The sequence below is a fragment of the Natator depressus genome, chromosome 18 (assembly GCF_965152275.1).
Source record: "Natator depressus isolate rNatDep1 chromosome 18, rNatDep2.hap1, whole genome shotgun sequence".
Taxonomy (NCBI): Eukaryota; Metazoa; Chordata; order Testudines; family Cheloniidae; genus Natator; species Natator depressus.
In genome coordinates this window covers 14,989,650-15,012,894 of record NC_134251.1, presented here as the reverse complement: position 1 = coordinate 15,012,894, position 23,245 = coordinate 14,989,650, and the positions used below count along the sequence as shown (strand labels likewise).

The following is a 23,245-nucleotide window of genomic DNA, read 5'->3' as shown; positions in this document are numbered from 1 at the left end:
CACGCACCCCTGCCTGCAGCTTGGAGGGCTGCTAGCCGGCTGGCCCAGCACTGAGTGGGAGGGGACCTTCAGAAGTACCTGCCCCCCCCCCCCCCCCCCCGGAGCTGGAGCTGGCGGGCGACTCACCGCAGGGCCCGTCCAACTTCTTGAAGACGTTCTCCTGCTTGTCGCAGGCGTGCTTGCTGAGCAGGCACTCGCTGCGGTAGTCCTTGCCGTCGCTGCCGCACACCGTGCTCTCGGCCGTGCCGCTGCACGAGGACGGGCAGATGCACTTGGCCGCCTGGCCGTCCGTGGAGCGGGCGCAGGTGCTGCCGAAGCTGCACGTCACCTCCGCGCAGGGGTCCTTGGAACCTGGAGAGAGAAGAGACACGGCACTGCTGCGTGAACGCGGCACAGCCCCTGCCCCACATCCCTTCACTTTCCAACCTCCTCCTCTTCTCACGGCCTCCCCCACCACACCCAGGCAGGTCTCACAAGGATGAGACGGGGGGGCCAGATCCTTCCCCCCTGCCCAGTTAAGGACAAAGGCCCCCTTTCCAGGGCAGGCGCAGCACACGGCATCCTGGACTGCACACTCCTTGCTCAGTGGGGCCCTCAGCCAGCAGCAGCCCGGACAGCCCTCTGTTAAGTTCAGGGCTTTCACACGAATCTAGAGTGACCAGATGTCCCAATTTTATAGGGACAGTCCTGATTTTGGGGTCTTTTTCTTATATGGGCTCCTATTACCCCTCACCCCCTTCCCGATTTTTCACACTTGCTGTCTGGTCAGTCTACACGAATCATTCTCCTCCCTCAACAAAACGGAGCATCCTGCCCTCGGAGTCCTGGGGTCTGCGGGTGGTGAGTCGGATACCAGGTGGAAGGCAGAGCAGCAAGGGCCAAAATCCAGCCTAGCTCCAACAGGGCTGGTGCAGGGGACATTTGCATTTCAGTTCCCCCCACTGCTCTGGCCACGCGAGGGCCTAACCTATCCCTGCATGAGCACGAGAGACGCAGACAGGTGATCGTCACCAACATCCGAATCCAGGCAAATCCCACCGGGGCGTCGCCTTCTTGCAGATCATGTGCCCCCTGATCGAAATCTAGCTAGATCCTTAAGATGGGCTGGCTGGCGGAGCAGCGTACAAGTGTCACTGGCCATTTTATCGCACCACCAAAGCTTTTGGCAACCACATGATCACAGCGAGGTGAAGCAAGGATCAGTTATTCAAGGCTTCACAAGGGTCATGCCTGGTTAATTGTGTGCTATGCACTCCTCACATATCATACAGCGACCAGTTCTCAACCAGGGGTATGTGTACACCTGGGGGTACTCAGAGGTCTTCCAGGGGGTACATCAGCTCCTCTAGATATTTGCCTAGTTTTACAACAGGCTACGTAAAAAGCACTAGCGAAGTCAATCCAAACTACACTTTCATACAGACAATGTTTATGCTTCTCTATATACTGAAATGTAAGTACAATATTTACGTTCCAGTTGATGTATTTTAGAATTATATGGTAAAAATGAGAAAGGGAGCAATTTGTCAGTACTAGTGTGCTGTGACACTTATGTATTTTGTGGCCAATTTTGAAAGCAAATCGTTTTTAAGTGAGGTGAGACTTGGGGGTACGCAAGACCAATCAGACTCCTGAACAGGGTACAGCAGTCTGGAAAGGTTGAGAGCCACAAGCCATGTGTGAACCTGGCATGCTGAAAGGCGCCAGATCTGATGTGGGGCCTCGGACCGTCATTGGTGGGACTCATCAGTAATAAAGCCCTGCAGTTGCCCCGACTTTCCCTCACTGTCATTACAGTACAGAGTGACTTTGTCTCCACTTGGCTCTGGGCTGTCCATCATGCTCTAGCTAGGGACCGGTTCTGGCAAGATGCCGAGCACCTGATCCAGTGAAGCGCTGAAGTATGCAGGGGGGATAGCTCAGTGGTTTGAGCATTGGCCTGCTAAACCCAGGGTTGTGAATTCAATCCTTGAGGGGACCATTTAGGGATCTGGGGCTAAAACTGGGGATTTGGTCCTGCTTTGAGCAGGGGGGTTGGACTAAATGACCTCCTGAGGTCCCTTCCAACCCTGATATTCTATGCACTTCGCTTTCTGCAGGTGAGTAATGCCGCTGAACTCAACGTGGCTGCTCACGTGCGTAAAGCGAAGCATTTGCCTCAGGGCTTGGCTGGATCCAGGCCAGACTGTGCAGCCTCTCCCTGGATCGAGCCTGCGGGGACTGCTCCAAAGCCGACCGACGTCAACCAACGTCTCGCCATTGGCTTCAATTGGACTTGGGATCAGGCCCTACAGGCCTGATGTTGCAAGATGCTGCACATCCGTTCCTGAAATCAACAGGAGAGGAGGGTGCTCAGCTGTTTGCAGACTCAGCCCCTAAATCCAGGGGAGACAAAGAAGGGGAAGCCCTCGCCCAGCCAGCTGACGGTTCAGACAAATCTCTATTTCCCAGCCTCCCACTCCCAATTCCCCTAGCTCCCCGCACTGCGATCTCTATTCGAAGCCCAAGCTCTGGGAGACTCTCACTCCAGCAAACAAGCAAAACAGGGATCCTCAAGGTACCGCCAGCACAATGTAATTGGAGGAAGAGCTCAAGGAGCAATTTCCTCGCTGACAGGGATGGGCCCAAATTTATTTGTCAGCTTTTTTCTTTTTTTTCTTTTAATTTGTCACTTTTTTTATGATTATTATTTTAAATAAATCACTCGGCGCACTCTCGCCTCTGATGCGGGCCCTGGCAGGAATGCTGGGTGCAGATTTATTGTGAGCCAGAGAGCCGCGCTCGGGAAAGGTCAAGTTAATTTACTCTGAGACGAGGAGACAAGGGGCTCATTTACACAGCTCCTCGTTCGCAGCTGGTGCATGCCAGCCCAGGGAAGGGCCTTTATTAGCCTCATGCACCTGGCCTCCTGGAAAAATCTCCATCCCCGAGGAAGGGGCTCACTTAGATGTGTGTGGGGGCTAATCTGTCACACTGGCTCTCCAGAGCAGGTGAACGGTTCTTGCTTCTGGAGACAGTGTTGCCTAGTGGTTAGAATCCTGGCCTTAGATGAGTTCTGTTCCTGGTTCTGCCACTGAGCAGCTGCATGACCCTGGCCAAGTTACTGCACCTCCCTGTGCCTCAGTTTGCCCGTCTGCTAAATGAAGATAATGAGGTTTGAAAGGGCTTAGAGCCCTATGGCTGAGGAATGTTACAGGCAGGGCTGAAAGAGATTTTCTTCACTTTCACTGCTTGGTGGAGGCTCTCACGCTTTATGGGATGACAAAGGCTGGTGGGGCATCTTCTCCCTAGCACCGAGGGACACCGGCACCGAGGGGAAGTGGAAGAGGCATTAGTAAAGCCAGCCTCAGGCTGAGTGGTCAGGTAGTGGGGGTTAGCGAATCACTAAGGAGCCATCTACACTGCGAGCTATGGGGTCTGGATCAGCTGACTCAGGCTCATGAGGCTCGTGCTACGGGGCAAAAAAAGCAGCGTAGACGGTCAGGCTCGGGCTTGACCCTGGGGTCCCAGACTCTCCCCACTCACTGGGTTTCAGAGCCCGAGCGAGAACATCTACACTGCTGTTTTTAGCTCTGCAGTCGGAGCCCCGCGAGCCGGAGTCAGCTGACCTGGCTCCGAGACACCAGGTTTTGTTTGCAGTGTAGCCATACCCTGAATGGCCCCCTGCCCTCAGGCCTGATACCCCAGAGTGGCATTTGGGGGTGCTGTGCTGCTGGAGGTAGCACCTTTGGAACAAGATGCAAAACCTACAGCTTGTCCGCTTGTGACCTTTAAAGAACCCACAGCTCCTTTTCACAAGCCCAGGGGCATGTTAACCCTGGTGCCCTGGCCAGGTTATTGCCTTCTTCCTCCCAGATGTTCTCTACCTACTCCATGGCACAAGGGAGCCACCTTAACCTAGGCTGTTTCGGAGAGTCGCCGTGCGCCATTCAAGAGTGTCTGCATCCCACCCCGGTGGTGGACAAAGGATTCTACATTCTGGATCGCAGTCTGTAGGCCAGGGATGGCGCTGGCACCAAATCCTTTTCCTTGGATACCCTGCTTCCAGTCTTGGGAGTCTCTCTCCTTCTCCATCCTCCCCGGCACCCTACAATGCTTTGACAGCGTTTGAGGACTTGTGGTGACCGTTCACAGCCCCCACCCTCTCCAAGCTACAGAATGCAAACGGCTGCCTCCCTTTAAGAATGTCGCTGATGCCAGAGCGTCAGGACGAGGCTGGTACATGGATGCCCATCTTGCCTTGCCGGGGCTCGTGCGTGTCCTTGGCTCAACTCACCGCATGCCCCCTTGCTGATGACTTTGATCCGTCTCTGCTGGTTGCACTGGGCTTTCTCCAGCTCGCACTCGTTGCTGTAGGTGGAATAGTCCGAGCCACACACAGGGGCCACCACCACTGGGCAGGTAGTCTTCTTGCAGACACAGGAGGCCTGGGAGGAGTTGGTGGTGCTCCTCTCGCATATGGCTCCGAATCCGCACAGCATTCCTCGGCACACTGCAGGGGAGAGAAACAGAAAGAGGCCCGGTCAGCCTAGACTGCTTATCCAGAGACACAAAATAAGGGGAGCGAAGGTCTAACAGTCACAGCAGCCCGGATTCCTGGGTTCTATACCAGAGCGTAGGAGGGAGTTTATCTAATAGGAACCAGGAAGGACTGAGAGCCCACACTCCTGTGTGGTGTTCCTGATTGCCACAGCTTCACTGTATAAGTTTGAGCAAACTGTGTGCCTCAGTTTCCCCTGTGATGATAATCGCCATCTGCCATACGGGATGCAGGATGGTGTAGTTATTCTCTTTGCGAATCTCTGCTCATTATTTTATCTGTTCAGCACTCCTGGGCTCAGCAAACTGAACACAAAACCCAGGGATAAAGACAGTCCCCAGGAGCTTGCACTCAAGAGACCAAGACAAGACAAGCTGCAGGGGGACATGCAGCAGCCAGCGAGGCGGCTGGAAGAACAAAGCAGTCGCAAGCGTCGTTATTTACACGATGACCAAAGTGCACCAGTATGGGCCAGATCCTGCCCTGATGGGACCATCGCCACAAGCCAGGAGGGGAGCAGGATCACGCCGCGATATTCACAATCAGATCCCCTGCCTCGGCACGGCAACGTTTCCCCTGTGTGGGAGACCCGCCCACCCGCCCGCCTTGGGGCCTTTCCCTGCAGATCTGCCTGAGCAGCTTCCTCTCAGCGGCTCCGACAATCTTCCAAGGAGCTGATGCCAAGGGAGGTCTTTCCATGGGCTTTGGATCAGGTCCAGGTTCAGGAACACCCCCTGCCAAACAAAAGGGAGCGGGCTTTCCACTCTCACAGCTTCTTCCTCACACATGCAGCCGGAGCAGCCCAGACACTGCACATCCCCATAACGCCAGGGTCCAGGATCGCTCCCACCTCTGCGTCTGGCCCCCCGCTCTCCGCCCGCCCCTCTGTGCTTGCACAACCTGCCTCAGCCGGCCGCAGTTCCCTTCCCACACCCGTGTTGGGCATCGGGCGAAAGGGCATGGCTGGTCAACGCGCCACTGGGCACATCCGTCAGGCTGTCTGGGTTTAGGGGCTGATTGTCTCATCCCGCTCCCAGACACCTGCTCCCAAAGGGGCTCCACCATGCTGGTGAGCCGTGCAGGGCTCCAGGGCAGCGAGACGTGGCAGCTGGTGGCGAAGAGGAGCGTGACCTGCCATGTTGGCACCAGCTTACGTATGGCGAAAGCTGCACACCAAGGTCCCACCCTGCATGGAGACCTCTTGCCTACCACCCGCTCCGCAGAGTCCCCCGGACATGCAGAGGGCAAGTCTCCTGCACTCTCCTTGGGATGCCGGTCTCTGCAAAGGAGCCACGGGCGCCGACTTTCCAATGTGCCAGAGGGGTGCTCGACCCCCAGCTTTGGCCCAGGCCTTGCCCCCACTCCACCCCTTCCTCCACAGCCCCATCCACACCTCACCTCTTCCCACCCCTGCCCTGCCTCCTCCCGCCCCATTCCGCCCCCTCCCCCAAGCACGGAGGAGGGAGCTGATAGGGGGGCTGCCAGTGGGTGCTCCAGCCCCAGAGCACCCACAGAGCTGGCGCCTATGAAAGGTGCCTTGAGAGTCACTTAAGGCAGGTTTTGCCCTAGATAGCGTCACAGGAAAGCAAAAGTCATGGCACCCTCTGCCCTCCATCCCACACAGGGACACCAGCCCCAGAGAGAGCTGGCGGGAGGAGCAGTGGGGTACTGAGTGAAAGCAAACTCAGTCAGCCAGGAGGCAGCCTGGTCCAGAGGAAAGGGGCGGGGCGTTCGGAGAGCTGGGTCCCATTCCCACTCTGCCACTGCTCAGTGGTGTGACCTTGGGCAAATCGCTTCCCTTCCCGGGGCCTCTCTCCCTCTCCCATCTTTTGTCTCGTCTTGTCTGTTTAAACCATAAGCTCTTGAGGGGAGAGACTCTCACTTACTCTGTGCACTATGGCACCTACCACAACAGGGCTTGATCTGGACTGGGGCCTCTAGCCCCTGCTGTGATACAAACAATGAGACAACAAGTGGCCATGAGGACAGGGCGGGTGAAATTAACCAGGTCATGGAGAGATTCTTGACCCCACCAAAGGAGGTAGACAGATGAACCGCCCCTGATCCCCATCCCTAAAGTATTCATAATGACCACACCCCTTCTGACAGGATGTCTGGGATCAAGCTTTCCCGAGCCCTCCTCACCAACAGCATTTACTGACACCTGTTCAAACAAGAGAGAAAGGCTATTAAAATAAAAACCTGAGAGCAAAAGAAAAGAAAAATGTCCTCGCCTTGTAACTCTATTCAGTGTGGGGGTAGAAAACACACACAAACACAAACACACTATCTTTATACTTTGCAATTTATGCAAATCTACCAGGATCACATGGCTGAGCGCTTTCTAATAGGAGATGCACAAATCTCTTTATCACACACAGTAATCAGAACAGCCAGCACAGACCAGATCGGCATCTGAATTGCTAATGTAACAGGAAAGGTAATTTTTAAGTTGGCAGAGGGAGGGGGACAGGTAGATGCAAACTCAGCCGTGTGCAGGTAGGATTTGTGAGCAAAGCACAATCGCAGCGGTGGGAAGAGATGAGAGAGCACTTGGACCACTCCCGGAAATGTCACGGACTCGTGCAGAACAATACCCTCCACATACACAGCCATTGTGCACACATATCCAGAGCACACCCTTTCACTGCACATACGACGCACGCACACTCACACGGAGCACACACCACATATACCATGCATGTATGCATACTGCACACAAATCCACGGCCTGTACTATCCACCACATATATCTATCACAGGGGTTCTGACACTTCATTGAACCAGGACCCCCTTCTGACAACAAAAATTACTACACGACCCCAGGATCGGGGACCTAAGTCTAAACCTGCCCGAGTCCCATCGCCCTGGCGGGTGGGCCAAAGCCGAAGCCCAAGGGCTTCAGCCCCAGACAGGGGGCCTGTAAGCTGAGCCCAGCCACCCAGGGCTGAAGCCACAATTGGGCTGAAGTCCCGACCCACAGTTTGAGAACCGCTGATCTATCACATACGTGCACACACCCACTACATTTACATTCCAGACACACAGACACACATCCTGCCCACACTTAGGCTCGGCAGAATTCATATTTTTTAAAAATAATTTAAATGGGTTTTTTTAAAGCATTTTTAAGATTTTCATCTATTTAAATTTCCACACTTATGTGAAATTATGTGGGGGGGGATGTTGAACAGTGGGGGACAGAAATAATAAGTTAATGCCAGTAGACACTGAGATTCCAGAGGGTTAAAGCATCGTCACCGCTAAAACAGATAGTTCACATCGCATGTCAAAATAGACAACGTCAATATCCTTATTTCAAATGCCCATAAGTTCTCAAGCAGCATTTTCTTACTTTGCCGAGCTGAAATTCTGATCATTACTGACGGAAACGATTTTTTGTCGGTCTGCGTGTGTACAGCGACATGTACAGATATTTACCGATAAAAGTCCACACCTTCCAAGCCTACATGTATTACACACACACACATATAAACGGCTCTCCCGACCCAGACACACTGCACTCGCTACACACGCGTCCACCCCAGACACACACACATGATATACGTTAAATATGGAGACTGACCTACATACTAGAGAGAGAAAAACCATAAAAGGCAAAATAAAAAGCCTGGCAGTGGCTCATTTACACTTCAATTCCCGGCCGCTTGGCTTTGACTGCTTTGAGATGTTGAGCTCATATGCACAACAACAATGCGCCACTAAGAGACTAATATCGTCAAATAAAAAAAGAACTCTCTTTCTCTCCTACCCAATATCTAAAAGCAATTTATCATTTTTATGAAGCTCTGTGGATAGTCTCGCTCACTCTTTCCCTTGCTGCTGCTCTCTCTCTCTCTTTTTTTTTTTTTAAATGCAGATGAGTCTGTTTAGTTCCAAGATTAGAGGGTGCAAGAGACGATAGACAGCGTGTGAATATGAAATGCAGGACAAGTGGGGATTTATCCAGCCCCACCCCCCTCTTCCTCTCGAGCAGGTTCTTTGGAGCAGAAGTGTAACTGTGTAGTGCATAATCAAGCTGCCACTCAGAAGGGAGAGGGGAGGCAGAGACAGGGCTGTCTTGGTGACCAGACTTCTCGAAAGGCAAAGGGAAGAAGCCGGTGTGCCAGATGGGATGCGGGGATGCAGAGCAAACGTCGAGCAGGTTTCAATTAGCTACCTGCTTGCAGAAGAGCGGGCAGAACATGAGGGGTGATGGGGAGCGAGGTGGTCGGCTCTGCTGGCAACGACTGCTGGACCCGTAATATATAGGGGCCCAATCCATCCCCCTGCGCTGTCCCACGGACACAGTGGGAGCTGGGCCGTGTGCTGTTCTGTTTGGGAGAGGGGTGGATTGACAGCTAACTCCTCAGGAGAGCTCTGTTCCCCACCACCTGTCACCCCTGTACGGGAGCGCCTGAGTCTGACGTCACGAAGTCAAGCTGATGGGGAGCGGGATCACACTCAGACACCCTAGTGATGGGCATGGAGTACGAGCCTGGAGCACTGAATGGGGATAACCCTAGGATAAGGTGGACGTAACCCCACACACCCATAATTTGCAACCACAAAGGGGAAGAGGGGCGCTCATCAGTGAACTTCGAGTCTCCCCATGGCACCCCACTTCGATTCTTCCCTTGGGGTGCTGCCCCCTGCGAGCAGGATTGGTACATTGCCAAGGTACCATATGCATCCTCTGAACCTGCCAATTGTAGGCCAGGCCTGTGCTCTGGGATTCTCAGACCCGGGCGAGACACCAGCTGGCAGCTCTGGTTCAGAGGGGTATGGACACGTCATGGTCCAGCATGCCAGCTCAGGGAGGCAGGCTGGAGGGTGGACGGCTCAGCGGACAGGGCACTGGCCTGAGACTCAGGATGCCACTGCTCTATTCTTGACTTTGCCACAGATTCCCTGCATTACCATGAGCAAGTCACTTGGCCTCTCTGTGCCTCAGTTCCCACCTCTGCAAAAGGGGTCCAATAGTACTGCCCTCCCTCGCAGGGGTGTGAAGAGGCGCTCAGACATTACAGCAGCGGGGGCCAGAGAAGTACCAAAGACAGAGTGAGGTTCTCAAGGAACGGGGACCGTAGGAGTGGAGTGTGAAAGCACAAACCTGAGAGCAGGCATTTGTGTAGGGGAGATAGGCTGAGAAGACTAAAGCAGCAATGAAAATGGATACAATCTTTTAGGCCTGTCTGCTGCTGGACCCTGGCCTCATGTCCAGGTGAGCGTGACTGGCAGTGGAAGGAACGAGTGGGCGTGGCCTTCACAAGCGTGCGCGCGTGCGTGCATGTTAAGTTCCCCGTAAACAGCCTCAAAGCTCACCCATTATCATTTCTGACGCCTACAAAAAACTTCACAACGGTTTGGTTGCCAGTTTGCTGAGATCAGAGCCCCTACTGCTGACCAGTGTCATCTTATTGCCGTTTCCTCGTTCTCCCCCCATCTGCCTGCCCGTCCATCTGCTCTCTGGTTTTATACTTCGACTATTTTTGGTTCTGTGTTTGTACAGCACCTAGCGCCCTGGGGTCCTGGTCCAGGATTAGGGTTGCTAGTTGCTTCTGCAGGGGCAGGTCTCCCCACGTAGAATGCCCTTCTGCAGTACAAGCAATAAAGCTAATAGCCGGAGAGACCAGGGCAGGACCCAGGGCTGACAATCAGCCGCCCACACCGGTCATTCCCCTCACAAGGGCAGGGGGCAGGTCTCCCCACGTAGAATGCACTGGAGCAGAGATTTACAAGTTCTTGCTACATTTGATTCTAGCCTGAAGGCCAAGCCTGGACTGTGGATGGGAGACTACAAACGTGCATCAGGACCGCCACCAATCATTCTCCAGCCACCAAAACGCAGCCTGAGCTGAGCCAATGCAAGGCAAGTCTGGGGGTCTCAGCCATGCACGTTTCCCTACCTTTCCATGGAAGAAAGGATTTCCTCCCCAAGGGTGAAGGGCAACAAATGGGAGCGGAGGGCAGGAGATGAGAAGTTTGGGTGGATCAATGCCCAACTGCAACATCCACCCTCTAACTCGTTTGGTGTCAGAGACCTCGGTAGGTTTTGCTGAGGAGGGTCTACATAGAAGCACAGAAATGTGTGGCAGAAAGGGACCTCAAGTGGTCAAGTCCATCCCACTGCACTGAGGCAGGACCAAGTAAACTTGGACCATCCCTGACAAGGGTTTGTCCAGCCTGTTCTTAAAAACCACCAATGATGGGGATTCCACAACCTCCCTTGGGAGCCTAGTCCAGCGCTCAACCACCCTTAGAGTTAAAGTTTTTCCAAACATCTAACCTAAATCTCCCTTGCTGCACATTAAGCCCATTACTTCTTGTCCTACCTTCAGTGGACATGGAGAACAATTGATCACCATCCTTCTTATAACAGCCCTTAACATATTCAGAGACTGTTATCAGGTCCCCCCACCCAGTCCTCTTTGCTCAAGACTAAACATGCCCTTTTTTTAACCTTTCCTCATAGGTCAGGTTGTATCAACCTTCTCTCATTTTTGATGATCTCCTCTGGACTCCCTCCAATTCATCCACATCTTTCCCAAAGTGCGGCGCCCAGACTAGGACCCAGGACTCCTGCCTGTCCCCATTCGAGCTGCAGCTCTCCAAAGCTCTGGTGTGTTGCAGTGACACAAACTACAAAGCCTGGGAGAGAAATCCAGCAGCACTGGTGCTGAGAGAAGGACAGGAGGCAGAGGAGAGAGCCTTATTGTGAGCTGCAAATTCCAGCTACACCCTGGGCCAGAAACTGACCCTGGTCCGTGGTGAGCTTAGGGGGTGAGCGCACCTCTGACTCCCCCTGGCCAGCTCAGTCAGGGAGCACTGGGGCTCAGGGCAGGAGAGGGGAAAGGGGGGGGTCACATGCTGGTACCTACTTTTATCTTCCTTTCTCCCCCTCTTAAAGAAACCTCAGAACCACACATGCTCTAGACACCCCTTCATGACAACCTCCTTGATGGACAGAGGAGAGGATGGGCCGGGGCTCCCACTCGGAGCCCATAAAAACCATGCCAAGATCAAGCAGCGGGGGTGCTGCAGAGAAACCAGAGGCCCTGCCCAAGCCCTCCCCACTGGGGGCTGAGTAATGGAACCATACCAGAGAGCCATTCTTGCGATTCCTGGAGCACATGCTGTTCTATAGCACTGTACTCACCGCCAGCCATCTGCAGCTGAGGAAGTTACAAACCCGTCTCAAAGGAGCTTGGGTTCTGAATTTGACCAAGGCTTCTGGGTGGTGCAAAGTGTCCACACCTGGGCCAGCTCTGCCTCTCCCCCCATTTCAGGTAATCAGATGGGGTGGGGCAGATCTCTACAGGACTAAGGCAAACTTTGCTTGGCATCTGACAGGGTGCCCCTCCCCCAGGGCTGCCAGTTCTGCATTGCACCTTAGGGGCACCACCCCGAATCTCGCCCCATATCCTGGGAACACTCCGCCACTAGAAGAGGATGGACGGGGCACCTCATCCCTTCCCTCCACCTCCCCTTACGGAAGAGCCCATTACAGATGGCAGTCTGGGGACTAGAGCAGGCAGGCACCCAAACCCCAATTCCCCTCCAAGAAGAGCCCAGCAGGGACAGCCGAAGCCCCTGCTGGCACTTGGAGAGGCAGGGGCAGGGCAGCAGGATCCTATAGGCTTTAGGAGCTCATTGCACTTGCAGACTGAGGCCTTCTCCTCAGATCACCCCAACCCAATCCACTGTAGATGAGCCCCATCGCAAGGGGGCATCGTCCAGGCCTCTGTGTTCTGCATCCCACTCTCTGCTTCTCTAGCCATGTCATGCTGTGACCAAGGCGGCATCGGGCTCCCACTGCCCCTGTCTCCCTCTCCGTTATGTCTGGGATGAGGCCTGGTGAATAATTTAGAGCGAGATAGCAGGGCCCGACAGTGTCTGCTCCCCTTGTGCCGCCAGGAGCATCCGAGGACACAGCTGGATTGGGGGGTGGGGAGTGCTGAAAGATGCATGAGGGCAGCGGCACTGAGCCAGCAGTGCACAACTGAACTGGGCTTGTTTCCTCCGCCCTTCCCTTGCCTCGCCAGCCCCCCTCCCCACGCAGCGGGGAGAGTCGGACATGGGGAAATCGCCCCTTTGTATCAGCCGAGAACACGCCCCACCCTGCTGATTTAATACCAGAGAGAGACCTCTGCCTCAAGGCTTGTGGGAATGACTCTCAAGGCACAGAGAGAAATCACCAACCTCAATCACTCCCATCAAACAAACACCCCGCCCCAATCCCAGTAGCAAGGTTCGGGAAGCGGTGAGCTGGGAGGTGACAGCAGTGCCCCTTTGCCCAGACCCACAGCGGTTTATTCCGGGAACAAAGGGAGATTGTGGCGAGGGGAAGGAATGGCTGAGCAGAGGTTGGGCCCTATGCGTTTAATCCACACCCACCCTACCCCCATCATTCCAATTTAGGACTACCTCCAATCAATAACTGCTGCTCTGTCTGATTTCCCATTACAGCCGTGGCCCCGTGCAGCTGCGCCATTGACAGATGCATGCTCAGAAGGGGGTTGGGGGGAGGTGAGGAGGTGCACTGGGGAGCAGTTCACCTTCAGCCCCTCCCTGGGGCACAAACGCTCAGATACATCCCTGCCGGCCTATGTGCACCACCAGGAACTGTTGTGCAGGAGAGAGAGGGAGGAAATGCTATATTCTGAGGACAATTATTTCAGACTCCAGCTCGATTATTCAAACACAAGTGATGCTCAGAAACAGACCGGTTCTTGACCTAGGGACCAGGCATGATTTCCCTTTAACCTGCTGCTCCTAGCCACATAGGGGAGGGATGGGCTCAGATGAGAATGAACAAAGAATATTTGGACTTTACACAGCCCTTTTCATCGGTATCTCTCAGTGCTCTTCACAAAGGTGGTGCTGCTCTAGAGGATGCCTGTGGAATTTTTACTACTGCTGTCAGGAACAGAGTCACAACCCTCATTTACTGGTCACTATTTTAGGGTGCATTTCCTTTCCGTGTTGGTCTCAGCCTTCAGGCTGAAGTTAGACTAGTCAGTTTCACTTTTGCCTCTAGCGCAGGGGTCGGCAGCCTTTCAGAAGTGGTGTGCCGAGTCTTCATTTATTCACTCTAATTTAAGGTTTCGCGTGCCAGGAATACATTTTAACGTTTTTAGGAGGTCACTTTCTATAAGTCTATAATATATCTATGATTCTATGATAACTAAACTATTGTTGTATGTAAAGTAAATAAGGTTTTTAAAATGTTTAAGAAGCTTCATTTAAAATTAAATTAAAATGCAGAGCCCCCCGGACCGGTGGCCAGGACGCGGGCAGCGTGAGTGCCACTGAAAATTAGCTCGCGTGCCGCCTTTGGCCCGCGTGCCAGAGGTTGCCTACCCCTGGTCTAGCAGCTTGACTGTCAATTTCACTGTCAAGCACCAGGTTGCAAACATTACAGGGAAAATGTTTATTTTTGCTTAAGAAAATGTTGCACTGGAATTTAAAATACTGGAAACATTTCTATTGTTCTTAATGTTTCCTAAAAGCTTTTTTATTAATTATTATTATTATTATTTTCAATTTGATCCTCTTTACAACAGGGGTAGATCCCTAGTATTTGTGTAGATAAACATTTCTCAATTTTAAAATGATACAAAACAACCCCGATAAAATAATGGAAGGGCAACAAAGTATAAGGAGGATATTTGGATGAGGCTGCATAAGGATACTAAATTAAGGAATCATTCCTTCCACCTGGAGCAAAGTTAAACAATCACACTCTGGGTACATACTGACATTTAAACAAAAGACTACGGAAATGTGTTTATTTCGCCAAAGGGACAGCGTCAGCTTAATTTTGGCCAAACGCTTCAATTCTGTAAAAAACAAGCTTTCATAACACCTGAGTCCAATAGACACATTTCCACTTTAACAGAAAAAAGAAATCAATCAATCAATAATTCAATGAATGTGGTTGTTTTAGAAGCTGCAGACATTACAGCACTGAGGCTGTATCATTGAGGCCCCTCAGTGGGTGATGTTTTTCTTAGGGTGGGAGCAGCATGTCGAAGATGAGGACTCCTGACCCTGATGTGGAATTTCCTCTCTCTGTGTATGAAACTGACTTCACTGGATCTCCACTGACAGACTAACATATAAATAAAAAACTAACACCCCTTCCCCAATGCAAAACAGTAATGAGCAAATCAGATGTTTACGTTTCTTTCACTTTTAGTAATCTCAGGTATTATTGGTAATGACATGTTTTTTTCCAGCAGATGATTTTAAATTTGATTTTACAAAGCGCCCGTCCGATGTCGTGATGTGGCTAGATTATGCAAGCACAAAGCCCAGAGAGAATAAAAGAAACACCTCTCTTCTCCCATCAGATCTGAGAAATACAAACCAGATTTATTATAACTGGCAAAGACGCTCAGCCATACAAGCGCTGCATAGCATGAAATTCCCACTGAAGTCAGCAGGAGTTTTCCTTTCCAAAAGGGCTCTCTTGTCAGTTGCACTTTAATTTTAGGTATCCTGGCAGAAGTTACCACAGCAGGGAAAAGAATAAAACTTGGAAAGAGAAAAAAAATTTTTTTTTTTTTTTTTAAAAAGGAAGAGGCGTGAAGTCCCCTATTCAGGAAAACACTTTAGCATGTTTGTAACATTAAGCACGCGTTTCAGTTCCATTTTCTACAGTAAGACTTCAGCATGTGCACAGGTGCTTTGCTGAATCGGGGCATAAAGTACTAACAAGTGTGGTCAGAAATGTTCCTGGGATTCCTATCCTAATAATAAATACAGCAGATTATGTCTGAGTAAACATCTAACAGCAGGAAGATTGCCCCTGATGGCAAGAACCTCTTAGCATTTATGCCCATCCGTGTTTGGAATGAGTTGAATTCGCAGTTAAAAATACTCAGGCTATTTTTCCACGTGTTGTGATTATAGGCATCACTTACAGGCCAAGGCTCAGTTGTGCTGGGCACTGTGCAAACATAGAACAAAGAGATGGTCCTTTCCCTCATAATCGAAGTATATGACTATAGACAACAGATGGACACGATGCAGAGACGAGAAAGCAGAACATAGCGATGAGACAGTCTTAGCATGATAATCTAAAAGAGATGCTGTAGATCAAACAGGAATGAGTTCAGGGAAGTCCTCTGGCCTGTGTTAGACAGGAGGTCAGACTAGGTCACAATGATCCCTTCTGGTCTTAGAACCAACGAATTACACACTAGCTATCTAACCACATACGTGAGATAGTTACAGAAACATCACACACAAGAGAGAGACTGGACATCAGGAGACCTGCGTTCTAACCCCGACTCTCAGGCTGCATCTACATTAGCAAAACTATTCCTCCATACTCCCCTAGCACCGGTGGGAGAGACCTGACCCTGCTTTTTGTGGTGGGTGGGGGTTGAACCTAGCCAAGCTCAACCTGGAAATAAGCGGCTTTAAAAAAACAAAACACAAACAAAAACAGTGAGGGTAATCAACCAGTGAAACCCTATTTCTAGGGGTGTGGTAAACCCTCCAGAGGCTTTAAGACACCAAGATTGGATGTCTTTCTAAGGGAGATGCTCTAGGTTTACCACAAGGTGGGCTAGATTCAAGGGTTCATAGGATGAAATCTCTGGCCTGCTATGCAGGAGGCGAGACTGGATGACTGCAATGGTCTCTTCGGGCCTTAAGATCTTGGCGGCTGCACTTTCACCTACACATCATGGTTAGACCACATGATGGCCAAAACACCTGAGCCATGTCTACACTACAGCTCCCACCATCGCCCCCAAAGCTGGAATTGCACCCATGATGAACTATGGGTCACTGTTCCCCTGCAGGATCCTGAGTGAGTCACAACCAATGGGTGCCTCAGTTTCCCCATCTGTAAAATGAGGATAACATTCCCCATCACTAGGTATCCTCCCATGGATGTTCTGAATCATGGAGCGAGTCTGCTGGCTGGTGCAACAGCAGCGTGTGTTTGCATGGGGAGGATTGCGTCTCAAGACTATCATGGTTCTTGTTAAATCAGTGTGTGCCTAGAACTGCAAAGAACAAGGTTTCAGTGGTGCATTTGTCAGCTCTTAGTGAATGGCAGAAAACCAGAGAGGAGAGGTGACCTTTCCCCAAGCCCCCCGGGTTGTTGAAGGGGAAGGGAAGATGCAAGTAGAGTAGGACTCGCAATACAACACTTCAGCAAGCTGCACAAAGCCAAAAGGGGGGGGCTCAAGCTTATAGGAACTATCCTGACTCCCTGTCAAACTGTTCTTGGCTCTGCTGGAGCAGAGGGGAAAAAAACATGCACATGATGGAGGCGTGGGGGGGACAGGCGTCAGTGGGATTGATTTGCACCGATACATTTGCTGCTACAGTTAGAATTGCCATCGTTACAATGGTGAGTGAGTCGGTCTGAGCTCTCCATTGCTTCCCCTGGTGAGCCAGCGCTTGCTAAAGGGAGGAAGGTTTAAGTGAAGGGGAAGGAGGTGGGGAATGGAAGGCTAAAGCTGCCGGGATTTGTAGCCTCCTTCTGGCTAGGCCATGCCAGGCTCAGCCGCTCCCCCAGGTATGGTGCGAGGGAACGTTAATGGGGGTTTTCATTCTCTGAGCTAGGGCGAACCAGGGTGATCCGGCCTTTCCTAGGAACAGCCAGAGCTGGGAAAGGTCTCGGCCCTTCTCTGCCTGGTGGAGCGGAGAGAAGGGGGAAGGGTCACCGCTTTCATCCTTTAACAGGAGTCTGTTTCTGCAGCACCAGACCAGCAACAGCTGGAGTGGTGGCTGCCTGCTCCCCCTCCCCCACCATCCCTCCCACCAGGACAAGCAGATGGAGGAATGAACTCTGATGGCCTCATGACACAACAGCCTGCCCACCGGACCTTGCCCAGCCCGGGGGGGCTCACAGCACGCGGCATTTGCAGAAGGCTCCTGAGGTGAGGGACGGGATGGCCCCTCCGGAAGGAAGTAGCGTCACGTACAGCGGTCGGTCACAGCCAGCGAGCTACAAAAGTGACGTATGGAAACACTCCCCCCTCATCCCCAAAGACGCCGGGGAACACGAGCAAAGCAGCAACAATGAGGCCAATGGGAGCCCAGGAAATGGAACCAACTCCCCCCACGAAAGGCAGGGCTCCGGGATTGTCCACAAGGACATCAAACAAGGGGGTTGTGGGAGGGGAAATGGCTGGATGGGCAAAGAAACAGGTGATGGAGGAATGGGAAGGAGAGACGTGCTGGCTCCATCATTCCAGACCAACATGGGTCTCATCTACAGGAGAGAGCTATAGTGGTGACTGAAACTGGGTTTCAAACGGATATAGCTAACCCAGTGCAAAATGCTGTGTGGACCCTCTGATTTTGGTCTAGGAGTGGCGTGGAGTCAAGCTGAAACAAACCACTCACACTGAAATAAGGGCACTCACACAGCCTTCTGCGCCTGGCACAACCTATCCTGGTTTTAATTCGGCCCAGGGTACTTTCCCACATAGCCCTAGGTCAGCACTGCTAAGTGGGTCACTTTTATCATCATTAAAGCAACCAACCTCTCCTTACTCGGGTTCTGAGGGGCACAAGCGAACCGCGGTCTGCAGATGGCTGGCGCTAGCTCCACCTCCTCGCTTCCAACGCCCCGGCTCTCCCCTGCAAAGAGTGCCCCAGATAACAGCTGAAAACAAGCAGGCAGAGGCCTCCACCCTGCAGGGACCGAAGCCACCCGGGGAACACTTACAAATAGCTCTTCCTCCTGTAGCGTTGCTCTTCTATGGAAACAACTGCTGGCGTTGCCACAGGGAGGCTGGGTGCTCACCCACGGCCGGGGAGATGTCCATGGGGCACTGTCTAAAACCGCTGGAGGATTCAGGCTCCGTCAATCAGAGAACTGGATCAGTGGCACGAGGTTGGCGGGAGGCGCTGAAAAGGCCCCAGCCCGGCGGTACCAGCAGTGCTGCTGAAGGGCATGCTTTGTTGTTGCCGGTAACTGAGCTCTGGAGAATTAAACTCCCTGCTTCTGGTAAAGCATGGGCAGCAGCTGAGCAAGATGCCCCTCTCACGCCACCCTGTCCTCTTGGCCTCAGCTGGAAGGACTCTCTCTCTAAGGGAGAGTGGCAGGGCCCTCCCCAGGCCACTCAATCTGGACTGCAGCAGGAGTAACCTGAGCAGTGGCACATGGCCCCATATGTGGGGGTTCTAACAGCACCCTGTCCTAGGCCACGCCAACAAGGTCCCACTCCTACTACAGTCCCTTCTTACCCTGTCCCACACTTAAATAATTAACTCAGGGCCCCCCGGGCCTGCAGTTACAGACACCCTCATCCTGATTCTCCCTCTGCCTTCCATCTACCGCCAGAGCCAGCCGCCCTGATCCCTAGCCTCTCTGCCAACCACTCCCCTCACCTCAAATACGCTATAGGGTTTACCAAGAAATCTGCCTGGGACCGGGCACAAATGGCTGAGTACAGACCCTTCTCCCAAAACCCTGGGGCTGGCCCTGCACCCAATCCTTGGCCTCTCTGGAGGCTGTTGGCACTGGAAGCCAGAGTGTCCAGCATTCAGAGCAGGCAGCTGGGAGAGAGAATATGGTGTGTGATTAGAATGGGGTGAGGAGGAGAAACGGGGGACCAAGGGGAGACAGAGGGCCTGGCTTCTGTTCCCAGCTATGCCACTGATTTGCTGTGGGGCTCTGTGCCTCAGTTTCCCCGTTTATAAAATGGGGATGATAATAATTGCTACCCATTGGAGACCCCTGGCTGAAAGGCTCCGTATGAGCACTAAGGACTAATACCAGCCTAGCGTTGTCAAGTGCGTTGAGAGCCCAAGGCAACAGGCTCGGTATAATAAGCTGAAGTGTTTTTATTATTGCTTATGTTTATTGTTATCAAGCCAGAGAAGGATTTTGGGGTTTAAATGCTTAAATTGCTCCTTTTCCTTGCACTGAAAAAGAAAATCTGCTCAGACTCCTCACTGATTGCTCATTACACGCATACGCACGTGGCAGGCTCCCTCTCGCTCTGCTTGCACTACGGCCTTGCAGATCCTGCTGGCTGTACCCAAACTGCACTTGGTGTGATATTAACATGAAGAGCCTGCTGGGAGTGTGGGGGTAGACACAAGCGTGCTTCACGCCAGCTCATGGGGACCAGAACAACCTTGGCCTCCTGCTCCTGGACGTTAATCTTGCGAGGAAAGTTGGGGGCAGGTGCTACACAGAGGAAGGGGGTGGGGGAGAATGTCGAGACCCAGAGAGAAGGGAATCCTGACAATTCCACCTTCTCCCCCGCTGAAGGCAGAATGTGCATTTGGCAGCCTGGATCAGCTCCAGATCACAGAGGCGCTTGTCCCCTCTCCGAACAGGCGGAGAAAACAATCAGAAAAGCACAGTAGGAAACTTGATTAAAACTCATGGGTGGGAGATAGGAGGTGGGATTTACCTACATTCGTGGTTTAAAATGTCTCCAATTACAGGAACTGGAGGGGTGGGGGTGGTAGAAATTTAAAAAAAAAACCCACAGACATGCTGCTGCTGTCAGGATAAACTGCAGGCTAGAATTCCACCAGGAAGGAACATGCCCTGGGGAAAGAAAGAGGTCATCCCAGTCCAGTGACAAACACACCAGTAGCAGACCAAGGGGTAGTTCAGGGTATTCAACATCTCCAGGGGGCTGCTGGGAACTCAGCTGAGACCTTCACCAATGTCACATGCTACCAAACAGCTGGCAGATGCCAAGCACAGTTGCCCAGTATGTCTTTGTGCTTGAGAGGAGCAAAGCTTCCCCTCCCTCCAGAAGTTATTCACACTCGATGCACCCATCTCACTTTGACACACTGGCTAAAGCACGTGAGCGCTGCCTATCATGAGGCTTGGCTAGAGTGAGAAAATGCCCCACCTGCGCTGACTCACATGATCTTAAGTACAATTTTCCCCTTAGTGTAGGCAAGGACTGCCAACGTTAGAAATGTGGTACGTCTTGTCTACACAGGGACACTCAGGAAAATTAATCTGAACTATCTGAAGGTGTGAATTTAAAATGGATTCGTTAAATTGCATCAAGCCCCTGTGTAGACAGTTAGAGAGGCCTTAATTCAGTTTAGCTTCATTCATTTCCAAAGTGAATGAAGCTGAACTGAATTCACACAGGGATTTAATGCAGTTTAACTAATCCATTAAAAAAATTAATTCAGATTAATTTTTCAGAGTGTCCTCCTGTAGACAAGCACTTCAAATGACCACGGTGACCCCTTAGCTGTCCACGAGCAGCTAGCATATCTTTAAACAGGACTTATTCCTAGATATGTGAGGTGCCATGTGTAACAACACAGAATGAATTTTCTAACATGATGCGTTTTCCCCACTACAGCATGGCCTCTCCATTTGTCCACCTAGACCAGAGTTTACACAAGAGTAATCCACTGGTGTGTGTTACAGGCACCCCTCCTCAAGTCTGTTACAGCGCCGGCTTGGCAAACACTGGCTCATCAGCTCAAGCTCCAGCAACTCCTGCATTAATGGCACATTGCCTTTATAGCAATGTGTCGAAACCTGCTCTTGCCGCGTTGCAGTATGGGACCTGGGAAGGGATAGGTGAATATCCTGAAAGCAAATTGAGCCAACGTTTGGGAAATCCAGGATGGGTGTAGGAGTCAGTGCTTCATTGCAGCAAATTATCATTTCTCTGATTCATTCAAAGTCCCTAGTCTTGAATGTACTACAGAAGGGCGCCCGCAAAAATGGCATCTTTGAAACAGATCTAATCATTTAACTGGCCAACTTCTCCTTGAATGGAACATTTTTGGGCACAGAGATTACGCCTCTATGAATGTTTCATTGAACTCTCATTGCATCACATCCACTGCTGTCCAACAATGCAGTGCTGGAGGGGCCCAACCCAACCCCCTCGGAAGTCAAAAAGAATCTTTCCACTGGCTTCAAAGGGACCAGGCCACTGTCCATAAAAGCCGTGTTGTTATCACAAGAAATTGTAAAATCATAGCACACAAATACACAAATCTGAACTCAATGAACATAAGAGGGTAGGCACGAAGGTAAGTGTTTGAAGGGGTATATATGACAAGGAGAGAAAGGAAGTGTTCAGGGTGACACCAGGAGACAGAATTAGCAGGAAGGAACAGGATGAAATTAAGCAGTGGAAAATTTAGGCTGAATATTAAGGAAAGCTTGGTTTTAGCTGACTGTTAGACTGAAAACTATCCTCTGGGAAGCTCCATTGGTCAAGTCATTTAAATTCAGACAGGACAAGGCCCTTGGGAATACACAAAAGGGAACAATCCTAGATTGGTCAGGATGCAGGGGCAGGGGAGAAGGAAAATAGCTGAGATGGTCTAATGGGTCTTTTCCATCTCTAATGGGTATTGCTGGCCACCCAGCTAAGAGGGGTATCTTTGCGTCTCTTTGCGAAGCATCCCCGCTTTGCAATAGATTACTTAGAGCATGAGTTCAGAGAGTTTAAATTGAGGGTTTTCTTCCTGCAATAAGACTTAGATCCATATTTCAAGGAACATGGGCACTGTCCCAGTGGATCGGATCAGTGATTCATGCAGGCCCTTATCCTATCTCTGACAGGGACCAGCACTATAAAGAGACAATTAAGCAGCAATCTAACCATGGTAGAGGTTTCTTCCTGAACCTTAAACAGTTATCAATGGGCTCAGGTACTGAGCTTTTTCAGTCCTCTTCTGGATACCCCCTGGCCCCACCTCCTTAGAAGGCATTGCCAGGCACGTGTGAGGGATAAAACCTCCTTCCTTCCTCATGCCCCATGGCACTTGGTTCTGGAGCAGACCCTGAGCCATCTTCACTGGGACGGGGGCCTGGGGTGTCACCATCAAATATGTAAAGAAATGACCGGTGCTAAATGGGGCAGGGTGGAAGGTATCTGCTCTTGTGCCTCCTTTGCGAGGAAAGCAAAAAAGGGAAAACAAAGTCCCCGGACCGGGAGGGCAGGCGATGGGGAAGGAGCCGCACTCTGTGTGTGTGTGTGTGTGTGAGAGGACGGGAAAGGCCAGCATGAATTCTGCATGAGACTGAGGTGTATGTTGCCATGGAGACCAGTTAGGCCGGAGCTCCAGCTGAGACTCATCTGTGCACATTTGCTCCTCCACTTGGGCCCACCCTCCCTGCCATCAATATTAATTACATCAGCAGTGGATTGTTTGGTGAGAGAGAAGGAATCTGCCACTTTCACACCATCAGGAGAACAGCTGGAAGCCACCCTATGTAAACACGATAAGCCAGGCACCTAGATGTGTAGGTAACACACAGATTCCTGCTCTCCTGAGTGCACATGGCTGGAACCACAAGGCTCGTCCGCTCCAGAGAGCGGGGCTCAGATTTCAACTTGGTCACCTGGGCAGTGAGCCGTGGAGGGCTCGTGGTGAACATCCCCAATGCTATGCCCTCTGGCACTGGCCCTCTCTGCTCAAGGGCCCCAGTACTGGAGTAACAGTCGGACTCGTGAGAAGATGAAGATGACTGAAATCTAAGTCATTTACATGTATCATATGCTGGACTTGTGGGAAGTCATACAGTGATTTGTGTGAACTAATATGAACAGCCTGGGTGAGTAGAGACCTGGGTTCTATTCCTGGTTCTGCTACTGCCCAAGGTCACCCAGAAGGATACGTCCCTTCCTTCTCTGTGCCTCAGTTTCCCCATCTGTAAAACAGGCATAACGATACTGGATGCCTTTTGTAAAGTGCTTTGAGATCTGCTAGTGAAAA

General features: G+C 51.7%; 1 protein-coding gene across 9 annotated transcripts in view; it reads right to left on the bottom strand.

Annotated features, from left to right (window-relative positions):
• The window catches only part of AGRN (agrin), a 221,863-nt gene that overhangs the window by 68,185 nt on the left and 130,433 nt on the right, over nt 1-23,245 (bottom strand). For all 9 annotated transcript variants that reach the window (XM_074975398.1, XM_074975399.1, XM_074975401.1 and 6 more), the window contains 2 exons: nt 4,277-4,492; nt 127-351 (listed from right to left, as the gene is read on the bottom strand). In XM_074975398.1, coding sequence (XP_074831499.1) covers nt 127-351; nt 4,277-4,492 — 441 coding nt within the window. The remainder of the gene's footprint in view (nt 1-126; nt 352-4,276; nt 4,493-23,245) is intronic.